This window comes from Microcaecilia unicolor, chromosome 10 (genome assembly GCF_901765095.1).
Source record: "Microcaecilia unicolor chromosome 10, aMicUni1.1, whole genome shotgun sequence".
Lineage (NCBI taxonomy): Eukaryota > Metazoa > Chordata > Amphibia > Gymnophiona > Siphonopidae > Microcaecilia > Microcaecilia unicolor.
This window is the reverse complement of record NC_044040.1, coordinates 21,904,122-21,926,854: the sequence shown is the minus strand read 5'-3', so window position 1 is coordinate 21,926,854 and position 22,733 is coordinate 21,904,122. Positions and strand designations below refer to the sequence as shown.

The 22,733-nt window shown below is 43.8% G+C and overlaps 1 protein-coding gene across 1 annotated transcript in view; it reads right to left on the bottom strand.

The window, feature by feature from the left end:
- TNPO3 (transportin 3) overlaps positions 1–22,733 on the bottom strand; it is a 124,365-nt gene that overhangs the window by 5,613 nt on the left and 96,019 nt on the right. Inside the window, 1 exon segment of the mRNA XM_030216254.1 lies at positions 21,589–21,701. Within this exon segment, the coding sequence (XP_030072114.1) occupies positions 21,589–21,701 (113 nt within the window).

Below are 22,733 nucleotides of genomic sequence, written 5' to 3'. Positions count from 1 at the left end.
CATTATAATGTAGCATAACTATGCTATACTTTGTATTGTTTGAATATTTTTACTGCTGTAATTGTCTTTTTTTTTGTTTTGTTACATTTGTACCCCACGCTTTCCCACTCATGGCAGGCTCAATGCGGTTTACATGGGGCAATGGAGGGTTTAGTGACTTGCCCAGAGTCACAAGGAGCTGCCTGTGCCTGAAGTGGGAATCAAACTCAGTTCCTCAGGACCAAAGTCCACCACCCTAACCACTAGGCCACTCCTCCACTGTTGCTATTATTTGAGATTCTACATGGAATGTTGCTATTCCACTAGCAACATCCCATGTAGAAGTCGGCCCTTGCAGATCTCCAATGTGGCCGCGCAGGCTTCTGCTTCTGTGAGTCTGACGTCCTGCACATACGTGCAGGACGTCAGACTCGCAGAAAGAGAAGCCTGCGCAGCCTTCTACATGGAATGTTGCTAGTGGAATAGCAACATTCCATGTAGAATCTCCAATAGTAGCAACATTCCATGTAGAATCTCCAATAGTATCTATTTTATTTTTGTTACATTTGTACCCTGCGCTTTCCCACTCATGGCAGGCTCAATGCGGCTTACATGGGGCAATGGAGGGTTAAGTGACTTGCCCAGAGTCACAAGGAGCTGCCTGTGCCTGAAGTGGGAATCGAACTCAGTTCCTCAGGACCAAAGTCCACCACCCTAACCACTAGGCCACTCCTTCTTGTACACCACCTTGAGTGAATTCCTTCAAAATGGCGGTAAATAAATCCTAATACATAAATAAATATAGCTCATTATTCCTTCTCATATAATCAATATTTCTCTATTTAGTGAATGTGGCAGACTAGATTTTCTTTGACATCACTTCAGAAGAATGCATACTAAATCCACTAGTTTGAAATGATATTCCATTTCTGAACCTGTAATCACTTATCAAAGGTATATCTAAAGCACCATTCACATACTTCAATTTCTCAACGTGAAGCATATTATGTTTAATACTTTGTAGCCAGTTGAAGGAAGGTTCTCAGATCATCAGGACAAAGATTTTAAATAAAATAAACATTGGCTTTATATACTAAAGTGACCTGTTTAGATCTTTATTATGCCTTCCCATGCTCTAGGCTAAAATGTTACACAACTGGTACTGAACTGTTCTACAAGGACAGCTGATGTCTTACTTTATGAAATTCTCTTTAGAAATAAATGTAATACTCATCTTTCGGAAAACAGAGCATTTCTACCTCAGGCCTGTGATTCTGAAATGCCTACTTGGCTGGGAGACAGTGAACAGCAGCACACATGCTGGCATTTGCCTGCTCCATGGCAGAACAGGTGTTACAGAACAAGACTATATACACCAGACAGAATAAACACTGTATGTGGCATTCAAGAATGGCAGCTGCCAGGCATGCAGGGCAATTAAAACATGTTTAGCAGAAGGCTGTTGTCTCTGGACCAGAATAAGAATTATCCACAGATGATGCTGTACATGAGTCACAATATACAACCAGATATATAGACCAAAAAGTGTTCAAACTTTGTCTTCAGATTTTCTGGGTATAAGAAACTGGTGCAGAATGCAACACTGCAGTAATGTTCTCAGGGAGGGGGAGAAAAATCAGGACTGATCCGAGCGATTACTGGTGGCCTTACAAGCATGAATTTATATTCTGAAAGAGCTGAGCAGACAACATTTAGTACAACCATGCAGGAGGGAGGGAAGCAAGCAAGCAGGGAAAGATCAGCGCATCATTATCCTATAGAAACAGGTATGTACAGCCCAAACATTACTTTATTATAGCCCACCACAAGTCCACAGAGGCAAAATATGTAAAAATTCATATCTTGCTATTGTGGGATATCACCACTCTGTACAGATTAGCCACATAACAAATGTAACTACACCATTATCCACAATGAATTGCAATGAAGATTATAATAAAGAGCAATTTTCAAACTGTCTACTTAGGTGCAAGTCTAGAAATTGCCATGAATTTAACCTTTGCACATGATTTTTATACAGGTAAAATTTCTGTGGGAAAAAAATGACGATTAGATTTGAAATAAAATTTATGTTCATTGTTGCTATGGGTCATGAAACACTTCCCCCTCAATCCAGCTAAAAGTATGTGTGCTATGGAACCCTTGTCTAGTAGTTAGTTATTCCAAGGGTGGCAATTTTCAGACAGCCAATTCACTCAGGTACATCACAATTTCTAGAGTAAATGGTTCTAACAATTTACCTCTGAATGACTAAGAAACAGCAAATCAAGGAACAAGCTATTCTGAGCATGAAAATCAGATCCAAGAGCACCAAATAGGAAAGTTTAAAGGTTAAACGCAGGGCTGAATTTAGAGCACTTGAATCTGCTTACACATCTCACTTTAATTTCAGTCTACTCTCTTCATCGAACACTGATTCACCTAAATATAAGTATACAATAGCTGAGGATGGGCTGGTTTCAGACAATTATGACAAGTTGTGTATCTTGGTTGAAACAAGACATGACGTAATTTACTAATTTAAGGATCATTACTGTAATAGGTCTTCCTTCATTCACAGATTCCTTTACTGGCACCAAAGGGAGCCAGTAATTGACTGAGTCAACAACCAGGCATTCCTTGGAGTCAATCAGGACTGGCTTAACCATTAGGCAAGACTATGCAGTTGCCTCGCACAAAAGTTTCTGAGGGTGGCAAAAAGCAGCAGCTGCCAAAGAAAAATAGATTTTGACAGCCATACAAACTCAGATATATCAGCACATTCTTTTACCTGCAGAGAGGGTAAGCAATTTTCCAACAGCCAATTTACCTGGATAAGTCACTTGGAAATTGCCCTCATTACTCATACACAAAGCAAAATGTAATATTCAAAATATGCTGAAATCTTCTGCCCAGTGTGCAGTGGCAGCCAAAAAAGCAAACAGGATGCTAGGAATTATTAGGAAAGGGATAGTAAATTAGACCGAGAACACTATAATGCCTCTGTATCACTCCATGGTGTGACCTCATTCAATTCTGGCTGCTGAATCTCAAAAAAGATATAGCAAAATTAGAAAAGGTTCAAAGAAGAGTGATAAAGGGGATGGAACTTCTCGTATGAGGAAATGCTTGGAAAGAGATGGCTGAGGGGAGATATAATTGAGGTCTACAAAATCCTGAGTGGTGTAGAACGAGAAGTGAATTGGTACTTTTAAAACAAATAGGAGGAAATATTTTTTCACTCAAAGAATAGTTAAGCTCTGGAACTTGCTGCTGGAGGAACGGCAGTTAGCATATCTGGGTTTAAAAAAAGGTTTGGACAAGCTCCTGGAGGAAAAGTCCATAACCTGTTATTGAGATGGACATGGGGAAGCCACTATTTGCCCTGGGACTAATAGCATGGAATGTTGCTACTATTTGGGTTTCTGCCAGGTACTTGTGACCTGAATTGGCCACTGTTGGAAACAGGATACTGGGCTAGATGGACCATTGTTCTGACTCAGTACGGCTATTCTTATGTCCAAGTATGCATTTTACAGCTTATTGAAGGTGGGGTGGTGGTGCTACTACTACTATTTAGCATTTCTATAGCGCTACAAGGCATACGCAGCGCTGCACAAACATAGAAGAAAGACAGTCCCTGCTCAAAGAGCTTACAATCTAATAGACAAAAAATAAAGTAAGCAAATCAAATCAATTAATGTGAACGGGAAGGAAGAGAGGAGGGTAGGTGGAGGCGAGTGGTTACAAGTGGTTACGAGTCAAAAGCAATGTTAAAGAGGTGGGCTTTCAGTCTAGATTTAAAGGTGGCCAAGGATGGGGCAAGACGTAGGGGCTCAAGAAGTTTATTCCAGGCGTAGGGTGCAGCGAGACAGAAGGCGCGAAGTCTGGAGTTGGCAGTAGTGGAGAAGGGAACAGATAAGAAGGATTTATCCATGGAGCGGAGTGCACGGGAAGGGGTGTAGGGAAGGACGAGTGTGGAGAGATACTGGGGAGCAGCAGAGTGAGTACATTTATAGGTTAGTAGAAGAAGTTTGAACAGGATGCGAAAACGGATAGGGAGCCAGTGAAGGGTCTTGAGGAGAGGGGTACTATGAGTAAAGCGACCCTGGCGGAAGACGAGACAGGCAGCAGAGTTTTGAACCGATTGGAGGGGGGAGAGGTGACTAAGTGGGAGGCCAGCAAGAAGCAGACTGCAGTAGTCTAAACGAGAGGTGCTAGGATGGTCATGATGCTTGAGTTGGACCTAGTGAGCTGTAAGTTAATCGAAGGGGAGTAGGCAATGCTTCAGTAGCCTTTTAGTTTGCAGGCGGTATATAATAATAATAATAATAAGGCAGAAGGTTTGCTTAGGACACTCAACACCTCTTCCACTGGCCCCGGAGACAAGTTTTTATTTCTGCCTGCCTCTTTGAAATGATTCTGTACCTTAAAAAGTCAAGATCATAATTGATATATCGGTCTTCGAGTAAGTACCCTGTTATACTGTAACAAAATACTTTCTCTCTTGGAAGTCATGAAGTGTTCTGCCCAATGATGCCACAAACCTAACTGGACACTAACTTGCAACTGGCTTGTAATCCACTCAGAGACAACTTATTGTCTTTATCAGCTCCAATGTAAACAGTAGACAAGGATGGAAACTTATTTGGGTACTAGCCAACATTTTCTATTTAGAAGCCAAGGCAAAAATGCATTTTTAATTGATATTTCTTTTTAATTTTATTTTGCCTGTATTTTGGAATTTTTTTTTCATATTTACTAATTTTGTTTTGTCTATTTTTTTTCTTTTTATCATTCTTGAAATTTTTCTTTGTGTTAGTATTGTTTGGCTTTTTTCCTTCCTTCTGACTCTTTCCAGCTCCCCCTTTCTGCCCCAACTCCCTTCTAGCTCTTTCCCCAAAACTATCTTCAACCAGCACCTCCATCCAAGCCTCTAGCCCAGGGTTGTGGCCAGACACCCAATTAGGGTTGCCCTCAGTCACAATTGAGAAAACTAATCACTTCAGAACACTTTATGTAACATTGGGACAGTGTTTGTGGATTTAGTTACTAAATGTCCCCCGTTTAATTAGGTTTAGTTGGACCTAATACTACTGGCATTAAAGTGTTAACACAATAAAACATTTTAATAGACGGCACAGGCTTAAGGAACGATGGAACACATAGATAGATAAGAGAGGAGTTAGAAAATAAGGGGACTAATTTAAAGAAAGTTGTGCATGAAGTCAGAAAGGTGCTTGAATATTATCTCAGCTAGGAGTGGATAAGCAAGTTGTTCAGAGAGATGAAAAAGGGTAACTATGAATTGTAGAAAGATCCCTAGGCAGAAAACGCTTATAGAAAACAACCATTTCCAGAGGCAGGGAGAAAAAAAAAAAAAAAAAAAAAAGACTACTGAATGAAGCTAATCCACTTGCCAGGTGAAAAAGCTGACAAGAGTATACAACAAAATGCTTAAATAGTAGTCTGTTGTGAGGGTACAAGCCAAGACTTGTTGAAAAAGCAGCAACCTGACACACCTGTCTTTCAGGAGAGCTTGTAATTCTACTACAGAGAATAGGTGACTTGGCACTGGACAGCGTAGAAAACAGAAAACGAACGTCAGTAAGAGGAGGCGGTGGCAACCTATTGCACACACAATTCCATAATTGCAAAATCTTATGAGGAGTTTTCACATCGTCACCTATTACATAATTGGCTGAGCTGAAGCACTGTTTCCCACTAAGATGGACGACATACAGGATAGAAAGCAGATAGAGAAACCAAAGATGAATATGCTTCTGCTGAGCAGGGAGAGGGAAAAAACACACAGGCTGATGTAATCTTGCCTTTTTTTTCTTTTTGTCTGCAGAATAAACACTCTACCAACACAGAGAGCCCTGTGAAACAGCAGCTGGGCAGAAGTCATATTATGGGTCAGGAAAGTCTTTTACAGTTTTCCTCCTGAGAAAATTAAAAAGCTATGGGATAGAAGGCAATGTTCTGTTGTGGATTGGGAACTGGTTAAAAGATTAAAAAAAAAAACAAAGGGTAGAGTTAAATGACTATTTCTCTCAATGGATGAAGGTGAATAGTGGAGTGCCCCAGGGATCTGTACTTGGACCAGTACCATTCAAGATATTTATAAATGACCTGGAAATGGGAACGAATGAAGTGAACAAATTTGCAGGTAATGTAAAACCATTCAAAGTTGTTAAATCGCACGTGAACTGCGAGAAATTGCAGGACAACCTAAGGAAAGTATAAGACTGGGAATCCAAATGGCAGATGAAATTTAATGTGGACAACTGCAAAGTGATGCACATTGGGAAGAATAATCCAAAACATAGCTACTTGATGCTAGGTTCCACATTAGGAGCCATCACCCAAGAAAAGATCTAGGTGTCATTACAGACAATATGCTGAAATCTTCTGCTCAGTATGAAGTGGTGGCCACAACAGCAAACAAAACGCTAGGAAATATTACGAAAGGGATAGAAAATAAGGCAAAGGAGGTTATAATTGCCTCTAAATCACTCCATGGTATCTCACCTTGAGTATTATGTGCAATTCTGGCCCCGTATTCCACGGTCCCTCCCCCCCCCCCCCCCCCCCCCAAAAAAAAAAAAAAAAAAAGATATAGCTGAATTAGAAAAGGTGACCAAAATGATTTAAAGGGATGGAACTCCTCTCATATGACGAAAGGTTTAACAGGTCAGGGCTCTTCAGCTTGGAGAACAGACAACTTAGGGAGGATATGATAGAGGTATACAAAATATTGAGTGGTGTAGAATGAGTAAACGTAAATCCATTTTTTTTTACTCTTCAAAAAATACAAAAATGAGGGGACACTAAGTTGCATCAGAACTTGACAAATTTTTATCAAATCTAGAAGCCAACCTAAAAACTACTTAGGATCCAGCAGTCAAGACCTCTCTCACTTTTCCTTCCTCACCCCTCCAATACGGGCAGGGAGGGCCCAAGGAGGGGATAAAGGCCAACCGAAACCAAAAATGATGCTTTGCAAGTCCTCATGAGCCAGCTGCTGCCACCCCCCTTCTCCCTCCCCTAGGAAGAGGGTCAACCAGCTGTCTGACCACCCAATCCCTCAACCTGGTCGCCTACTTTAAATGGCGTGGTGGTTTACTGGTATCTTCTGAGCAAGAGCAATCCCAATTTACTCTTGCCCACCCCCCCCCCCCCCCACAGGGTCCCCAGCCAAAATGGGGATTTCCTTTGGCTGAGAAAAAGTAAGTGGGGATTGTTCTTGCCCACAAGACGCCAGTAGACCACCGAGCTATTTAAAGGTAGGCCTGGGGAGGGCAGATGGGTTGAGGTCAGATGGCTGGCTGGCCAGTCCAGGCCGCGTCTATTATTGTAGCTCTTTTCCTTAGACTGCTTGAAATTTTGCTTATTGTAAATTGCCTTGACAATCCTCTTTAAGGCGGCATATTTTAATAAACATGATAGATGAAGCAAAGAGGCACAGTCCCCCAGCTGAACATATATGCTTCCCCTATAAAGTATTAAAACCAAACAAGTTCTGCATCCACAGAACCCTCTAGCCTGTCCCCAATAATGGGTGCTGAGATAGAACATTTCCCTATAAAACTCACCACACAGAAACATTTCTGATTCTATCTCACTACCATCAACGTAAACTCTATCATTCCCAAGCATATTGTAAAGTAATACCTACTGTCACGTAATGCCTAGCCACACGCCTGGAGTTACCCTGCAGCGATTTAGAAGGTCTATCCATAGAACAGCTCAGGTCCGCCTGCACTTGCTGCTTGTGCTCTACACTAGCATACTCCTCCCACCAACTGGGTCACAACTGTCTCTGGGCAAGTCTCCCGCTCTCAAATTACCCAGTGATTTCTAGGTTACAGGGGCCACACTCCCAGTGGTACCACAGTTCCCAGAAAGCACTCACAGACCACCAGGATTCTTTATCAGTTCAGACATCAGTCAACAAACTAAACAGGTTTATTGTCACACTGGAACAAAAAATGTGCAATCAGCAAACAATAACAGGTAATTGAAATAGAGATCAATTATAACACTAACTAAACATTTCTAATCAGTACCTGGGGAGATCAGGGCATATATCTGTTCATAGAGTCAAAGGAAAAGAGATCTGTCTCTCTCTTCTCCTGGGCTAAGACTGAAGCAACAGCCAGCCACTGCTGGGTAATTTCAGAACTCCAGGCCAATCAGAGCCCAGAACAGTCAAGTTTCAAATAAAAACTGGTTACATCACTGCAAGGCACTTCCAATTATCTGTGTGCTAAGAAAGAGGGGTCAGTCCTCTGTAACAGTTTAAGCATAAACATGCACCACCTGCTGGCCAAACTAGAGAAATACACTTCACAATCAATTAAGGCAGGAAAATGTCCCATATATTTTACAGGCTTAAAACACACTGTTCTTCACACCTACCTACAAAAAGGCAATGCCCTATATTATGGTTCTAAACCTTTTAAATGTATTTATTTACTTTGGGTCACACTTCCAAACTTAGCTGATCCTCATTACACATAAGTATTGCCATACTGGGACAGACTGAAGGTCCATCAAGCACAGCATCCTGTTTCCAACAGTGGCCAATCCAGGTCACAAGTACCTAGCAAGATCTCAAAACAGTACAATACATTTTATGCTGCTTATCCTATCCTAGAAATAAGCAGTGGATTTTCCCCACCCATTTTAATAATTGTCTATGGACTTTTCCTTTAGGAAGCCATCCAAACCTTTTTTAAACCCCGCTAGGACAACCACTTTTACTATATTCTCTGGCAATGAATTCCAGAGTTTAATCACATGTTGAGTGAAGGAATATTTTCTCCGATTCGTTTTAAATTTACTACTTTGTAGCTTCATCGCACGTCCCCTAGTCCCAGTATTTTTGGAAAGATTAAACAAGCGATTCACAGCTACCCGTTCCACTCCACTCATTATTTTATAGACCTCTATCATATCTCTCCTCAGTTGTCTTTTCTCCAAGCTGAAGAGCCCTAGCCACTTTTGCCTTTCCTCATAAGGAAGTCTTCCCGTCCCTATTATCATTTTCATTGCCCTTCTCTGTACCTTTTCTAATTCCATCCATATCTTTTTTGAGATGCGGTGACCAGAACTGTATACACTATTTGAGCTGTGGTCGCACCATGGAGTGATACAAAGACATTATAACTTCCTCATTTTTGTTTTCCATTCCTTTCCTAATAATACCTACATTCTATTTGCTTTCTTAGCCGCTGCCGCACACTGAGCAGAGGGTTTCAATGTAGAGAGTTGCACGGGGACAGAAATCTTACCCATCCCCGCCCGTCCCCGCTGGAATCTTACCCGTCCCCACCCATCCCCACTGGAATCTTACCCATCCCCACCCATCCCCGCAAAAATTTAAACCATCCCAACCCGTCCCCACCCGTCCCCGCAAGAATTTAACCCATCCCCACCCATCCCCGTAAGAATTTAATAGTACATAAAAGAAAGTTCCAGTCAGCTCCCTCAGTCTCTCTCTGGATTTGAGCCACAGCACTGTAGGCAAGGAAGAAACTGAAGTTGGAACTTGGAACACTCTGGTGCACACATGTAAGATTTCTCTCTGATTCACTGGCAGTGCGTGCTGAGAGGTCGCCACATGCACGTGCCAGTAGGTCAGGTGACATCTGATTCTCGTGCCTGTGTCAGAGCTGAGGTCTGTGCACCAGCCTGGGAGCAAAGAGGATTAATAGTAACATAGTAAGTGACAGCAAATAGACCTGAACGGTCCATCCACTCTGCCCAATAGTCACACTCATGATCAATTCATCATTAAATCAACGAGTGTGATATTATATACTTGATTATGGTCTTTCTTTCGTGTTTCTGGAACAAAGACCACAGAAGTCTATCTAGCCCCATCCTTATGTTCCAACTGCTGGAGTTGCCATCGAAGCCCATTCCAGCCTATTCATGTTCTCATTTGTGGGACACAGACCATAAACGTCTGTCCAGCACTGTCCTCATGTTCCAGCCACTGAAGTTGCTGTCTAAGCCCTTTCCAGCCCATCCTACACCAGATTGCCATGTATGAGACACAGACCATACAAGTCTGCCAGGTATCAGCTCTAGTTCATCACAGCCAGAGTCGCCATCTAAGCGTCACTTGACACATCCACACACATGCAGCCATTTAAGGTTAGGTTTTTATAACTTCCATTTTCTAATTAGAGATCCTCTGTGTTCATCCCATGCCTTTTTGAATTCCGTCATCATTTGTGACTCTACCACCTCCTTAATGGAAGACTTTCCACATTTATGCTGTTAAAGCAAGGAGGAAGAGGAGGAGGAGGAGGAGACAGCACTCAAAGAAATTGGTATTCGGTAGATGAGAGGCTGGTGCAGGTGGAGCATACAATTCCACGGGAAGCCCACAGAACTGGTTCCATCCCCGCGGGAACCCCGCAGGAACTGACTCCGTCCCCGCGGGAACCCCGCAGAACAGCTTCCATCCCCGCGGGAACCCCGCAGGAACTGCCTCCGTCCCCGCGGGAATCCCGCGGGTTCCGCGGGATTCCCGCGGGGACGGAAGCCGTGCAGCTCTCTATTTCAATGTATCATCAATGATGATGCCTAGATCCCTTTCTGTCATGTCCCCTACCTCAACGCAAGCGGCGTCCTTGGGCTGCACAGGGTCCAGTTGACAAGCACACTTGACTGGCACTGCCCTGAGCCATGTGTGTGTAGTTCTTCTCTGGGTTTGTTCAGAGACCGGTGGTTGCAGGTTCCTTAATTGCTTTGCTTCCACCCACCTGTGTCTGCTCTCCCTCTGCCTGGCTTCCCTTGCTTCCTCCTATTGGTCTTCCAGTTCCTCCTCCCCCTGGCTCTTGTCCTATGGCTGTGCTCCTTCTCCATGCTGGTTCCTGCTGATGTCAGACGCCAGCACTTTATCAGCTGAGCTCTTCCTGGACTCCATGCTTCGGCTTCTACTTTGGTAGGTGTTACTTGCTCAGTAGTTTGCTTTTTATCTACTTGTCGCTCGTTGCTGACTTTGCCTGTACCTGGATCACTCTCTTGCCTGCTGCCTGCCTATTGACTTTGCCTGTACCTGGATTACTCTCTTGATCTGCTGCCTGACTACTGACTTTATCTGTGACTGGATTACTCTCTTGCCTGTTGTTTGCCTATTGACATAGCCTGTTCCTGGATTACTCCCCTGCCTGCTGCCTGCCTATTGACATAGCCTGTACCTGGATTACTCCCCTGCCTGCTGCCTGCCTATTGACTTTGCCTGTACCGGGATCACTCTCTTGCCTGCTGCCTGCCTGGCTGATACGTTCACAAACCCGCTTCCAGCTACGTCTCTTAAGTCCTGCAAACCACCCGCACCTAGGGGCTCAACCTCTGGGGAACAGCGGTCAGCACAGGTGAAACCCCGGGTTGTCTGGCCGCCAAGCAGCACTCCTCTACTTGGTACAAAAACTCACAAGTCTGACACTTTCCTGGTAGGTGACTCCTAATGTGGAACTTTGCAATACGTAGCTACAATTCAGGTTCCTCTTTCCCATATGCATCACTTTGCACTTGCACACATTAAATGTCATCTGCCATTTAGATCCCCAGTCTCGTAAGGTCCTCCTTTAATTTTAAACAATCCTCTTGCAATTTAACAACTTCGAATAACTGTGTCATCAGCAAATGTAATTACCTCACTAGTTACTCCCCTCTCTAGATCATTTATAAATATGTTAAAAAGCAGCGGTCCCAACACAGACCCCCCTGGGGAACCCCACTATCTACCCTTCTCCACTGAGAATGCTGACCTTTTAACCAGTTTTTAATCCACAATAGGCCACCACCTCCTATCCCATGGCTCTTCAATTTCCTCTGGAGTCTTTCATGAGGTACTTTGTCGAATGCCTTTTGAAAATTCAGATACACAATATTGACCGGCTCATCTTTATCCACATGTTTGTTCACCCCTTTAAAGAAGTGAGGCAAGATTTCCCTTCACTAAATTCATGTTGATTTTGTCTCATTAATCCATGCTTTTGAATATGCTCTATAACTTTGTTTTTTATAATAGTCTCTACCATTTTGCCCAGCACCAACATCAGGTTCACTGGTCTATGATTTCCCAGATCTCTTCTGGAATCTTAAAAAAAAAAAAAAAAAAATCGACGCTACATTGACCACCCTCCAATCTTCCGGTACCATGCTTGATTTTAAAGATAAATTGAACATTACTAAGAATAGTTTTTCAAGTTCATTTTTCAATTCTATCAGTACTCTGAGATGAATATCATCCGGTCCAGAAGATTTGCTACTCTTTAATTTGTCAAACTGCACCATAACATCCTCCAGGTTTATAGAGATTTCGTTCAGTTTCTCTGACTAGTCAGCTTTGAATATCATTTCTGGCACCGGTACTTCTCCCAAATCTTCCTCGGTGAAGACCAAAGAAAAGAATTCATTTAGGGGGTCTTTTACTAAAGCTTAGCTCGAGTTATCTGCAGCAGGGCCCATTTTATTCCTATGGGTCTTGCTGCAGATAACAAGCTAAGCTTTAGTAAAAGACCCCCTTAATCTCTTCTCTATGGCTTTGTCTTCCCTGATTGCCTCTTTTACCCCTCGATCATCTAGAGGTCCAACAAATTCTTTAGCCAGCTTTTTGATTTTAATATACCTAAAAACAATTTACACTATGAGGGGCATAATTGAAAGGGTCATCCAAGTTTTGATGAGGACACCCTCGCAAAACTTCCCCATTCAGGGGCGGGGAAACCCATATTTTTAAAACAAGATGGACGTCCATCTTTCGTTTCAATAATATGGTCGGGGACGCCCAAATCCTTAAATTTGGTCATCCTTAAGACTTGGTTGTTTCTGATTTTCGTCGATAATCGAAACCAAGGACGTCCATGTCATAAATGACCAAATGCAAGCCATTTGGTCGTGGGAGGGGTCAGCATTTGTAGTGCACTGGTCCCCCTCACATGGCAGGACACCATCTGGGCACCCTAGGGGGCACTGCAGTGGACTTCAGAAATTGCTCCCAGGTACATAGCTACCTTACCTTGTGTGCTGAGCCCCCCAAAACCCACTACCTACAACTGTACACTACTACCATAGCCCTTACATGTCAAGGGGGCACTTAGATGTGGGTACAGTGGGTTTTTTATGGGCTCGCTGTTTCCACCACAAACGTAACAGGTGGGGGGGCCTAGGTCCGCCTGCCTGAAGTGCACTGCATCCACTAAAACTGCTCCAGGGACCTGCATACCTGCTGAGTATGACATCTGAGGCTGGCAATCAATATTTTTAAATATATTTTTTGAGGGTGGGAGGGGGTTAGTGACCACTGGGGGAGTAAGAGGAGGTCATCCCCGATTCTCTCCCATGGTCATCTGGCCATTTTGGGCACCTTTTTGTGCCTTGGTCGTAACCAGGTAAAGTCGTCCAAGTGTTCGTCAGGGACGTCCTTGTTTCTTTTGATTATGGGTCGAGGATGTCCTAGTGTTAGTCACGCCCAAGTCCCGCCTTTGCTACACCTTTGATACGTCCCCTTGAACTTTGGCCGTCCCTGTGACGGAAAGCAGTTGGGGACGTCCAAAATCGGCTTTCGATTATACCAATTTGGACGACCCTGTGAGAAGGACGTCAGTCTTCCAATTTATGTCGAAAGATGGGTGTCGTCCTCTTTCGAATATGAGCCCATATGTGTTTTTGCCTCCAACGCAATCTTTTTTTCAAAGTTTCTCTTTGACTTCCTTATCAACGCTTTTGCTTTTGACTTGACATTCCTTATGCTATTTCTTATTATTTTCAGTTGGATCCTTCATCCATTTTCTGAAGGATTTTCTTTTAGCACCAATAGCTTCCTTCACCTCACTTTTTAACCATGCTGGCTGTCATTTGGTCTTCCTTCCTCCTTTTTTAATACATGGAATATATTTGGCCTGGACTTCCAGGATGGTATTTTTGAACAGCATCTACACCTGATATAAGTTTTTTTACCTTTCCAGCTGCCCCTCTAAGTTTTTTTTCCACCGTTCTTCTCATTTTATCACAGTCTCCTTTTTGAAAGTTAAATGCTAACATACCGGATTTCCTGTGTGTACTTACTCCAAAGCCGATATCAAATCTGATCATATTATGATCACTGTTATCAAGAGGCCCCAGCACCATTACCTCCTGCACCACATTATGCGCTCCACTAAGGACTAGGTCTAGAATTTTTCCTTCTCGTTGGCTCCTGTACAAGCTGCTCCATAAAGCAGTCCTTGATTTCGTCAAAGAATTTTGCCTTCCTAGCATGCCCTGAAGTTACATTTGCCCACTCAATATCGGGGTAATTGAAATCACCCATTATTATTGCGTTGCCTAGTTTGTTAGCCTTTCTAATTTCTGATAACGTTTCTACATCCATCTGTTCATCCTGGCAAGGTGGAAAGTAGTACACTCTTATCACTATCCTTTTCCCCTTTACACATGGAATTTCAAGATATGTTTTGTTTCCTGTAGAATTTTCAATTCATTTGATTCAAGGCTCTCCTTAACATACAATGCTACCCCTCCACCAATTCGCTCCACCCTATCACTACAATATAATTTGTACCCTGGTATGACAGTGTCCCAATGGTTATCCTCCTTCCATCAGGTTTCAGAGATGCCTATTATATCTAACTAGTAAAAAAGGCCCATTTCTGATACAAATGAAACGGGCGCTAGCAAGGTTTTCCTGGGAGTGTGTATGTTTGAGAGTATGTGAGATTGACTGAGAGAGAGAGAGAGAGAGAGTGAATATGCGAATGTGTGTGAGAGAGAGAGAGTGAGACTGGGTGCGAGTGTGTCTGTGAGAGAGAGAGTATGTGTGTGAGAATGAGACTGTGTGCCATGGGCCCCCCTCCCTCCCTCCGAGTTCCATGGTCGTCCCCTCCCTCCGAGTTCCAGGGGACCGAGTTTCACGGTCCCCCCGCCCTCCCTCCAAGTTTCATGGTCCCCCCGCCCTCCCTCCCAGTTCCAGGATCCATCCCCCCCCCTCCCTCTCTCCGAGTTTCAGGGTCCCCCCCTCCCTCCGTCCTAGTTCCAGGATCCATCTCCCCCTTCCCTCCCAATTCCAGGATCCCCCCTTCCTCCCTCCTCCCCAGTTCCATGGTCGTCGTCCCTCCCTTCCAGTACCCCTCCCTCTGAATTTTAGAAGTCATCTTCACTTACCAAGTCGGGGTTACGGCGGCCGTCAGCAGCGGTAAAGGCGTGCAGGCTCAGCCCTTCTCTCTCTCTCAGCTCTGGTCCCGCCCTTGTGGAAACAGGAAATGAGGGCGGGACCAGAGCTGAGAGAGAGAGAGAGAAGGGCCGAGCCTGCAAGCTTTTTACCGCTGCTGATGGCCGCCGTAAACCCGACTTGGTAAGTGAAGATGACTTAAAATTTGGGGGGGGGGGGGGGGGGGGGGGAAGATTACACCCTCATGCGTGTGATGTCGTGTTCCGTTGCCTGGCAACTCTGCAGCGTTCCCTTCCAGTGGTTGGTCACTGCTGCTGGTGACGAACCAGGAAGCATGCAAACGTCAGGACAGAACATGGATACAGAGGAGCACGAACCCTTCAAAGCTTCACTGCCCTGGAGTCAGCTTCAGAACGTTGGAGGTGCTTTTTATTATATAGAATTTTTCATTTAGTGCAATATATTCTAACTCTCATCTTATTTCAAACTATGTTTGCTGTTCCTATTTACATCTTGCTCATGACTTGGCAGTGTTAATTTGCCATCTTTGTCTGATTTTTATTTAAGCCAAAACACAAAAAAGCACACAACTGCTTACAAAACAGTAGATAAAAGACAACAAAACAACAAAGCAGTGGAATCAAACTATCAAACGTGTATATAAGTATATCATATACACTAGTATAGTATGGGTCTCATAGAAGCTAGCAATCCTAATGCATATCAGTTCAGTTGAAAGTAGCAGAAAAGTGGAACTAGATTTTTGGAATAACTGTTCTCATCTCACTACTAGTGTATATGATATACTTATATACACTTTTGATAGTTTGTACCCCTGACGCAGCCTGAGGGCGAAACGTGGCCACGTCAGGTATTATTCCAAATAAATGCATTTGATTCCACTGCTTTGTTGTTTTTTATCTACTGATTTTTATTTAAGGACACCTGCCTGCTTATAATCGAACGAAAAAAACGCCCAAGTTCCGACCTAAATCGGGAGATGGACGTTTATCTCACAAAAACGAATAACGCGGTATAATCGAAAGCCGAACTTGGACGTTTTCAACTGCACTCCATCACGGAAGCGTACAAAGTTGACGGGGGCGTGTCGGAGGCGTGGTGAAGGCGGGACTGGGGCATGGTTATCACCCGAACAGAGATGGGCGCCTTTCGCCGATAATGGGAAAAAAGTATGCGTTTGAAGCTAGAATTTAGGGCACTTTTCCTGGACCCTGTTTTTTCACGAATAAGGCCCCAAAAAGTGCCCTAAATGACCAGATTACCCCCAGAGGGAATCGGGGATGACCTCCCCTGACTCCCCCAGTGGTCACTAACCCCCTCCGACCACAAAAAAATGATGTTTCACAACTTTTTATTTTCACCCTCAAATGTCATACCCACCTCCCTGGCAGCAGTATGCAGGTCCCTGGAGCAGTTGTTAGAGGGTGCAGTGGACTTCAGGCAGGTGGAGCCAGGCCCATCCCCCCCCTACCTGTTACAATTGTGCTGCTTAATGCGTAGTCATCCAACCCCCCCAAACCCACTGTACCCACATGTAGGTGCCCCCCTTCACCCCTTAGGGCTATAGTAATGGTGTAGACTTGTGGGCAGTGGGTTTTGAGGGGGATTTGGGGGGCTCAACACACAAGGGAAGGGTGCTATGTACCTGGGAACTCTTTTACCTTTTTTTTTTTTTTTTGTAAAAGTGCCCCTTAGGGTGCCCGGTTGGTGTCCTGGCATGTGAGGGGGACCAGTGCACTACGAATCCTGGCCCCTCCTACGAACAAATTCCTTGAATTTATTCGTTTTTGAGCTGGGCGCTTTCATTTTCCATTATCGCTGAAAAACAAAAACGCCCAGCTCACAAATTGTCGAATAAAATATGGATGTCTATTTTTTTTCGAAAATACGGTTCGGTCCGCCCCTTCACGGACCCGTTCTCAGAGATAAACGCCCATGGAGATAGACATTTTCGTTCGATTATGCCCCTCCTGATCTACTATGGTCTCTTTTGCAACCTTGCTATCGGGATACCTTATATTCCCTGTTTTGGTGATATCTTTGAAAGATACCTTGTTCTGAACCATGCATTTTTGAATGACTGTCGGCCTTCCCCCAGGTTCTAGTTTAAAAGCTGCTCTATCTCCTTTTTAAATGCCGATGCCAGCAGCCTGGTCCCACCCTGGTTAAGGTAGAGCCCATCCTTCCAGAATAGACTCTCCCTTCCCCAGAATGCTGCCCAGTTCCTTACAAAATAAATTTCACAAAGTTGTTATATTTGCTAGTTGTTGGCACTGACCACATAACTGACATGCCAGAAAATGCACTTTAAACTAAAATGTACAGTATTAAAAGGGTACAGATATAAACAAGTATAAGGACCATGGCAGAATTCACTACATAAAGCAGTAAAATAAAACTATTCCGTTGTTGTCCCCCACCACATGTCCAGCTTATCCCCGTCTGTCCACCCTTAACACACAAAGCCAGCCTGTCCAGCTACCTGCCACCTCTTTACGTAAGTACATAAGTAATCCCATACTGGGAAAAGACCAAGGGTCCATTGAGCCCAGCATCCTGTCCCTAACAGCTGCCAATCCAGTTCAAGGGCACCTGGCAAGCTACCCAAACGTACAAACATTTTATACATGTTATTCCCGAAATTGTGGGTTTTTCCCAAGTCCATTTAGTAGCAGTCTATGGACTTGTCCTTTAGGAAACCGTCCAACCCCTTTTTAAACTCTGCCATGCCAACCGCCTTCACCACGTTCCCCGGCAACGAATTCCAGAGTTTAATTATGCGTTGGGTGAAGAAAGATTTTCTCCTATTTGTTTTAAATTTACTACACTGTAGTTTCATCTTTTCTGCTTCTTCTCTCTCTCACACACATACATACATACATACAGCCAAACCCATCCCTCTCATCCCCCTGCCCCAAATTCATATGGCCAGATTGTTCCTCTCTAGTGTCCCCATTCCAATACACATTGCCAACAATTTCTGCCTACACATTCACACACCTACAACCTGCATATCCATCTCTGCCTTCCCATCATATATACAGAAAGCCTGTTCCTCCCCCTGTCCTCCCAATGCACATGACCAGCCTCTCCATCTGTCTCCCTCACCCCCACACACTCATATACAGCCATCCCTCTCATGTTCCCCCCCCCCCTAATTCACCAATTTAACATGGCCAGCTCATTCCTCTTTTGTCTCCCCTGCCGCCTTGCACACTGCAACCTCTTTCTGAACTCTCCCCAACATCTACAGACAAAATGTCCCTCTGCCCCCCCCCATAGATATAGCCAGCCTGTTCCTCTCTGCCCGTCCCCAATGTACATGGCCAGCCTGTCCCCTCCTCTCTTTTTCCCAAATGCACACTGCCACCTTTTTCTGCCCCACACACCTAGAGCCAAAATATTTCTGTTTGTTCCCCACTCTCACACATACAGCCAATCCATCCCTCTCTCATCCCCTTACCCCCAATTAAATATGTTAGCCGGTTCCTCAATTTTGTCCGCCCCTTCTGCCATGCATACTGCCACCCCTTTCTGTGCTCCCCCCACATCTATAGGCAAAATGTCCCTTCCCTCCCTATACAGCCAGCCTGTCCTCCTCTCTGTTCCTCCCCAATACACATGCCCAGCCCCTCCTCTCTCTGCTACCCAAATACACACCGCCATCTCTTTCTGCCCCAAACACACACCTACAGCCAGAATATTTCTGTCATCCCTCTCACATATAGCTAACAGCCTTTCCTTCTTCCCTCAATGAACATGGCAGCCTGCCCCTCCCCATACTCAAATGCCACCTCTGACCCCCACCCCTCCACAACAGTCAGCCCAACCTCTCTCTTTCGTTCTCACCCTGCATATTTGTCATGCTTCTGCCTAACACACCTACAGCCAACATGCCACTCCCTGTCCACCCCTCCCCAACACACATCAGCTAGCCTATTCTTCTGTCTCCTCGCTACAGACACATAGAACCAGCACATCCCTTTCTCTTTCCCTCCCCCCAGCTAACAATTTTTTTTTAAAAACTCTCCAGCACCCCACATAGGCAGGATCCTTTTTCCCTTTCCCTCACACCTCATACAGGCAGCACTTTCCCCTGTAAAACTCACCACACAGACATTTTTGATCCTAGTGTAATCTCACTAACACAATATAAACCTTCTCAATACCAGGCATACTTCTACCTTTGTTGTCTAGTCATTTGATTTTTTTTTTTAGTGTTATTGGTCCCATCTCTGGTTTCTACTTTCTTCTGTCTTCTCAACTTTCTTGCCAGGGTCTTCTGTCCATATAACATTTCTTCTCTCTCTATATGCATTACCCATCTTCCCTCTGTGTCCCTGTCCCTATCCTGCTCCCATGTTCAGCATCTCCCTTCCTCTGTCCAACATCTCTCCCTTCCATTCACTCTTTCCCTACCAATACGCAGTGCAGCATGTGCTCCTACCTAAATGCATCCAACATCTATCCCCCTCTCTTCCCTCCATCTCCCACAGTCCCACATCTCTTACCTCTCTCTTTCTGAGTTCCCTCCTGAGTAGTATGGCATCACCCTCTCTCTCCCCAGTTCCTTTTCTCTCAAATCCCCCTACGCAGGTACAGTTCTTCTCTTGTGCTCCCCCCACCCAACTAGTCCGCAACTTTCCTGACTATTCCCCTAACCTGCGAGTCCAGCAGCTATCCCCTTCTCCCTCCATCCTGCAGGTCTAGCAGTAGGTCCAAGCACCTCTCTTGCATCTCCACCCTCCCTCACATTTCAAACCTGTCTATCACTGCTGCAGCTAGCGAAGGAAACACATGCTGTCTACAGCCAGCCCTAGAACCTTTCCTCTGACGCATCCAATTAGCATGGATGTACAAACATTCTTGAGATAAGTACTTTTATAAAATTGTATACTTTAGAATAATATTTTTTCATGTTTACTATAGACACTTGGTATTGTTTAAGCTGTTTGATCTAATGCAATGATTATACTTTGTGGTGAACAAGGCTGTTTTAAGTCCTTGAGAATGTGGCAGTCTTTGTACTGCACTATTTTTAAGTGATTTAAATTGTATTTATTTGCTGATAATGACTTTGTTAAACATTTCTTAAGCTACAAGGCTTTTTGATTATATTCCTGGGCAGAACTTCCTGTTACAGAGAGACGCTGCGGGTAGGGTGAGAAGCAGCACTGTTTTCACTGCAGTGGTGAGGAGCAGGGAGAAGGAGCCACAGAGGAGAGGGGGGCCACTGGAGTGCTGTGCCGGGAAAGGTAAGAAGAGGTGCTGGCTAGTGGGGGAGGGATGATGGCGTTAATGCATTAAATGTACAGCTGTATTTTTTATACTGATTTGCTGTATTTATTCTAAAATATGTATGTTAAAACATTTTTAAAAATTTGTTATTTATTGTATCTTATAATAATGCCTCATCTTAATGCATGTTGAAGATGGGTTTTTCCACTGAAAGGCATGGCCAAAATGAGATTGACTGAAGGTCAATAGAGGCTGTGAACCAACCAACCAAGAGGGAAAGAAAAGTAGAGAAAAAAAACCCCACACTAACTAAATAAACTAACGGAAAGAAAAAATGTATTGAAGCACACTGAGGTGGCAAATAGTAAAAACTACAGTGAATAAAGGAAAAACATGTCTTTTGGTCTTGGTGAGAACTGACAAACAAGCAATCTGTCTAGCTGTGGGAACTGTTAAGCATACTCAGAAAGGACTTCAGATTTTCCTAGAATCTCTGGAAATGTGTCCTGTAACTGGTACTGTTACACGATGCCACCCGTAAGTGTGACTACAATGAATTGTTCGTTGTCAGAGAAAAGGACTTGCCCTGTCTCAGAGAGTCAAAGGAAGAGCTAGGATCGGAGTTGAGGCAGAGGGAGACATTGAAATCTGTTTACTAAATGGTGCCAATATAACTTCTAAAGCACATTAGTAGCAAATTTTAATGTGTTAAAAAAAAATTAGTGTTAGCTTTAGAGACTGTGGTGCACAGTTGCATGATCCCATATTTTAATACACATTAATGGCCCACAGTTAACCTAGATGGAGATGTAAATAAAGTTCTACATTCCCTTCATATAAAATCCTGTTCACTTCATACATCAGCATAAAAGTTGTGTTATGGCTTTAATGTGGGTTTTTAACACACATTAAAGTGACAGCTCGCACATGAACAAACCTGTAATGTGCGCTCTCTCTTTAATGCAAGTTAAAAGCTTGCCTTATAAAAAGAAGTATCAATCAAGCTGACTAAATATAAATTTTTAAAAAAGGCTTGTGTTAAAGCCTTAACTCAGATTAGTAAATAGCCTGACTTGTCCAAAGATGGCATGGCCAGAGTTGATAGTTGCGTTATAGACACAGGATGACATTTCTTAAACATGGTGACTAGCCCTTACCTGGTAACCTGCTTATGAAAGTCTGTAAGTTGTTTGTGTGTCACTGTTACTGCTCCACCAGACGTCTCTTTTGGTAAACCTTTCAGTGAATTTTCCAGCCATCGACAAAATGTCTGCAAGGAGGGAACAGAGTGGCACAGAGGTATATTAAGCAGCAAAAGGTGAAATTAGGTTTCAACTGCTAATTTTCTCTTTGTTTGAGAGAATGTGGTAAAAGCAGTTAGCTTAGCGGGGGTTTAAAAAAAGGTTTGGATAGCTTACTAAAATAAAAGTTCATGACCCATTATTATAATGGACTTGAGAAAATCTACTGCTTATTTCTAGGATAAGCAGCATAAAATGTATTGTACTGTTCTGGGATCTTGCCAGGTACTTGTTACCTGGATTGGCCACTGCTGGAAACAAGATACTGGGTTTGGTGGACCTTTGTTCCCAGTATGGCAATACTTGTGTACTTATGAGCATTTCTATCCAGAATCTAGGCACTCAACACCCTGGTTCCTCTACTTGATATCCAAAATGAGTCAAAAGGTATCCCTCTTTCTGGGCACCATGAAATAGAGAGTATCTGCCAGGTCCATATTCCTCTGAAGGAATGGGTGCCACTGCCTCAAGCAGCACCAGCCACTACAGAGTTTCCCTGACCACCCATCATCTTTACCTGGGAGTGACAGGGAGTCTCTAGGAAACTGTTGAGCAGAGGCTGAACAAATTCTAGGGCAAATCCTTTGTGACGGACCTCAAGAACTCACTGATCTGAGGTATTTGGACCCATCTCCAGTAAAACCTTCATAACTGTACTCCTACCACCTGAACTGCAAGGCAAGTCCCCAAAACCTCATTAGGACATGTGGGCCGGTCAGAAGCAGCTGCTCTTGCTCCCCTTCCACCTACCCATCCTCTTCAAAAAGAAAAATCCTATTCCACTACATTCTGCTAAACATTCCCAGGTGATACCTCTTAGCCTTCCTACAATGGTATCTAGTAGAAAGGAAATCAATGGAACCTTTCGGATGACTACTACTACTATTTAGCATTTCTATAGCGTTACAAGGCGTACCCTTCAGAAGGTGCAGCACCTTGGACATTCCCAAACGCTTCACTAATTTCTCCAATTCTTCATGAAATAACTTTTCCTGGGGGGA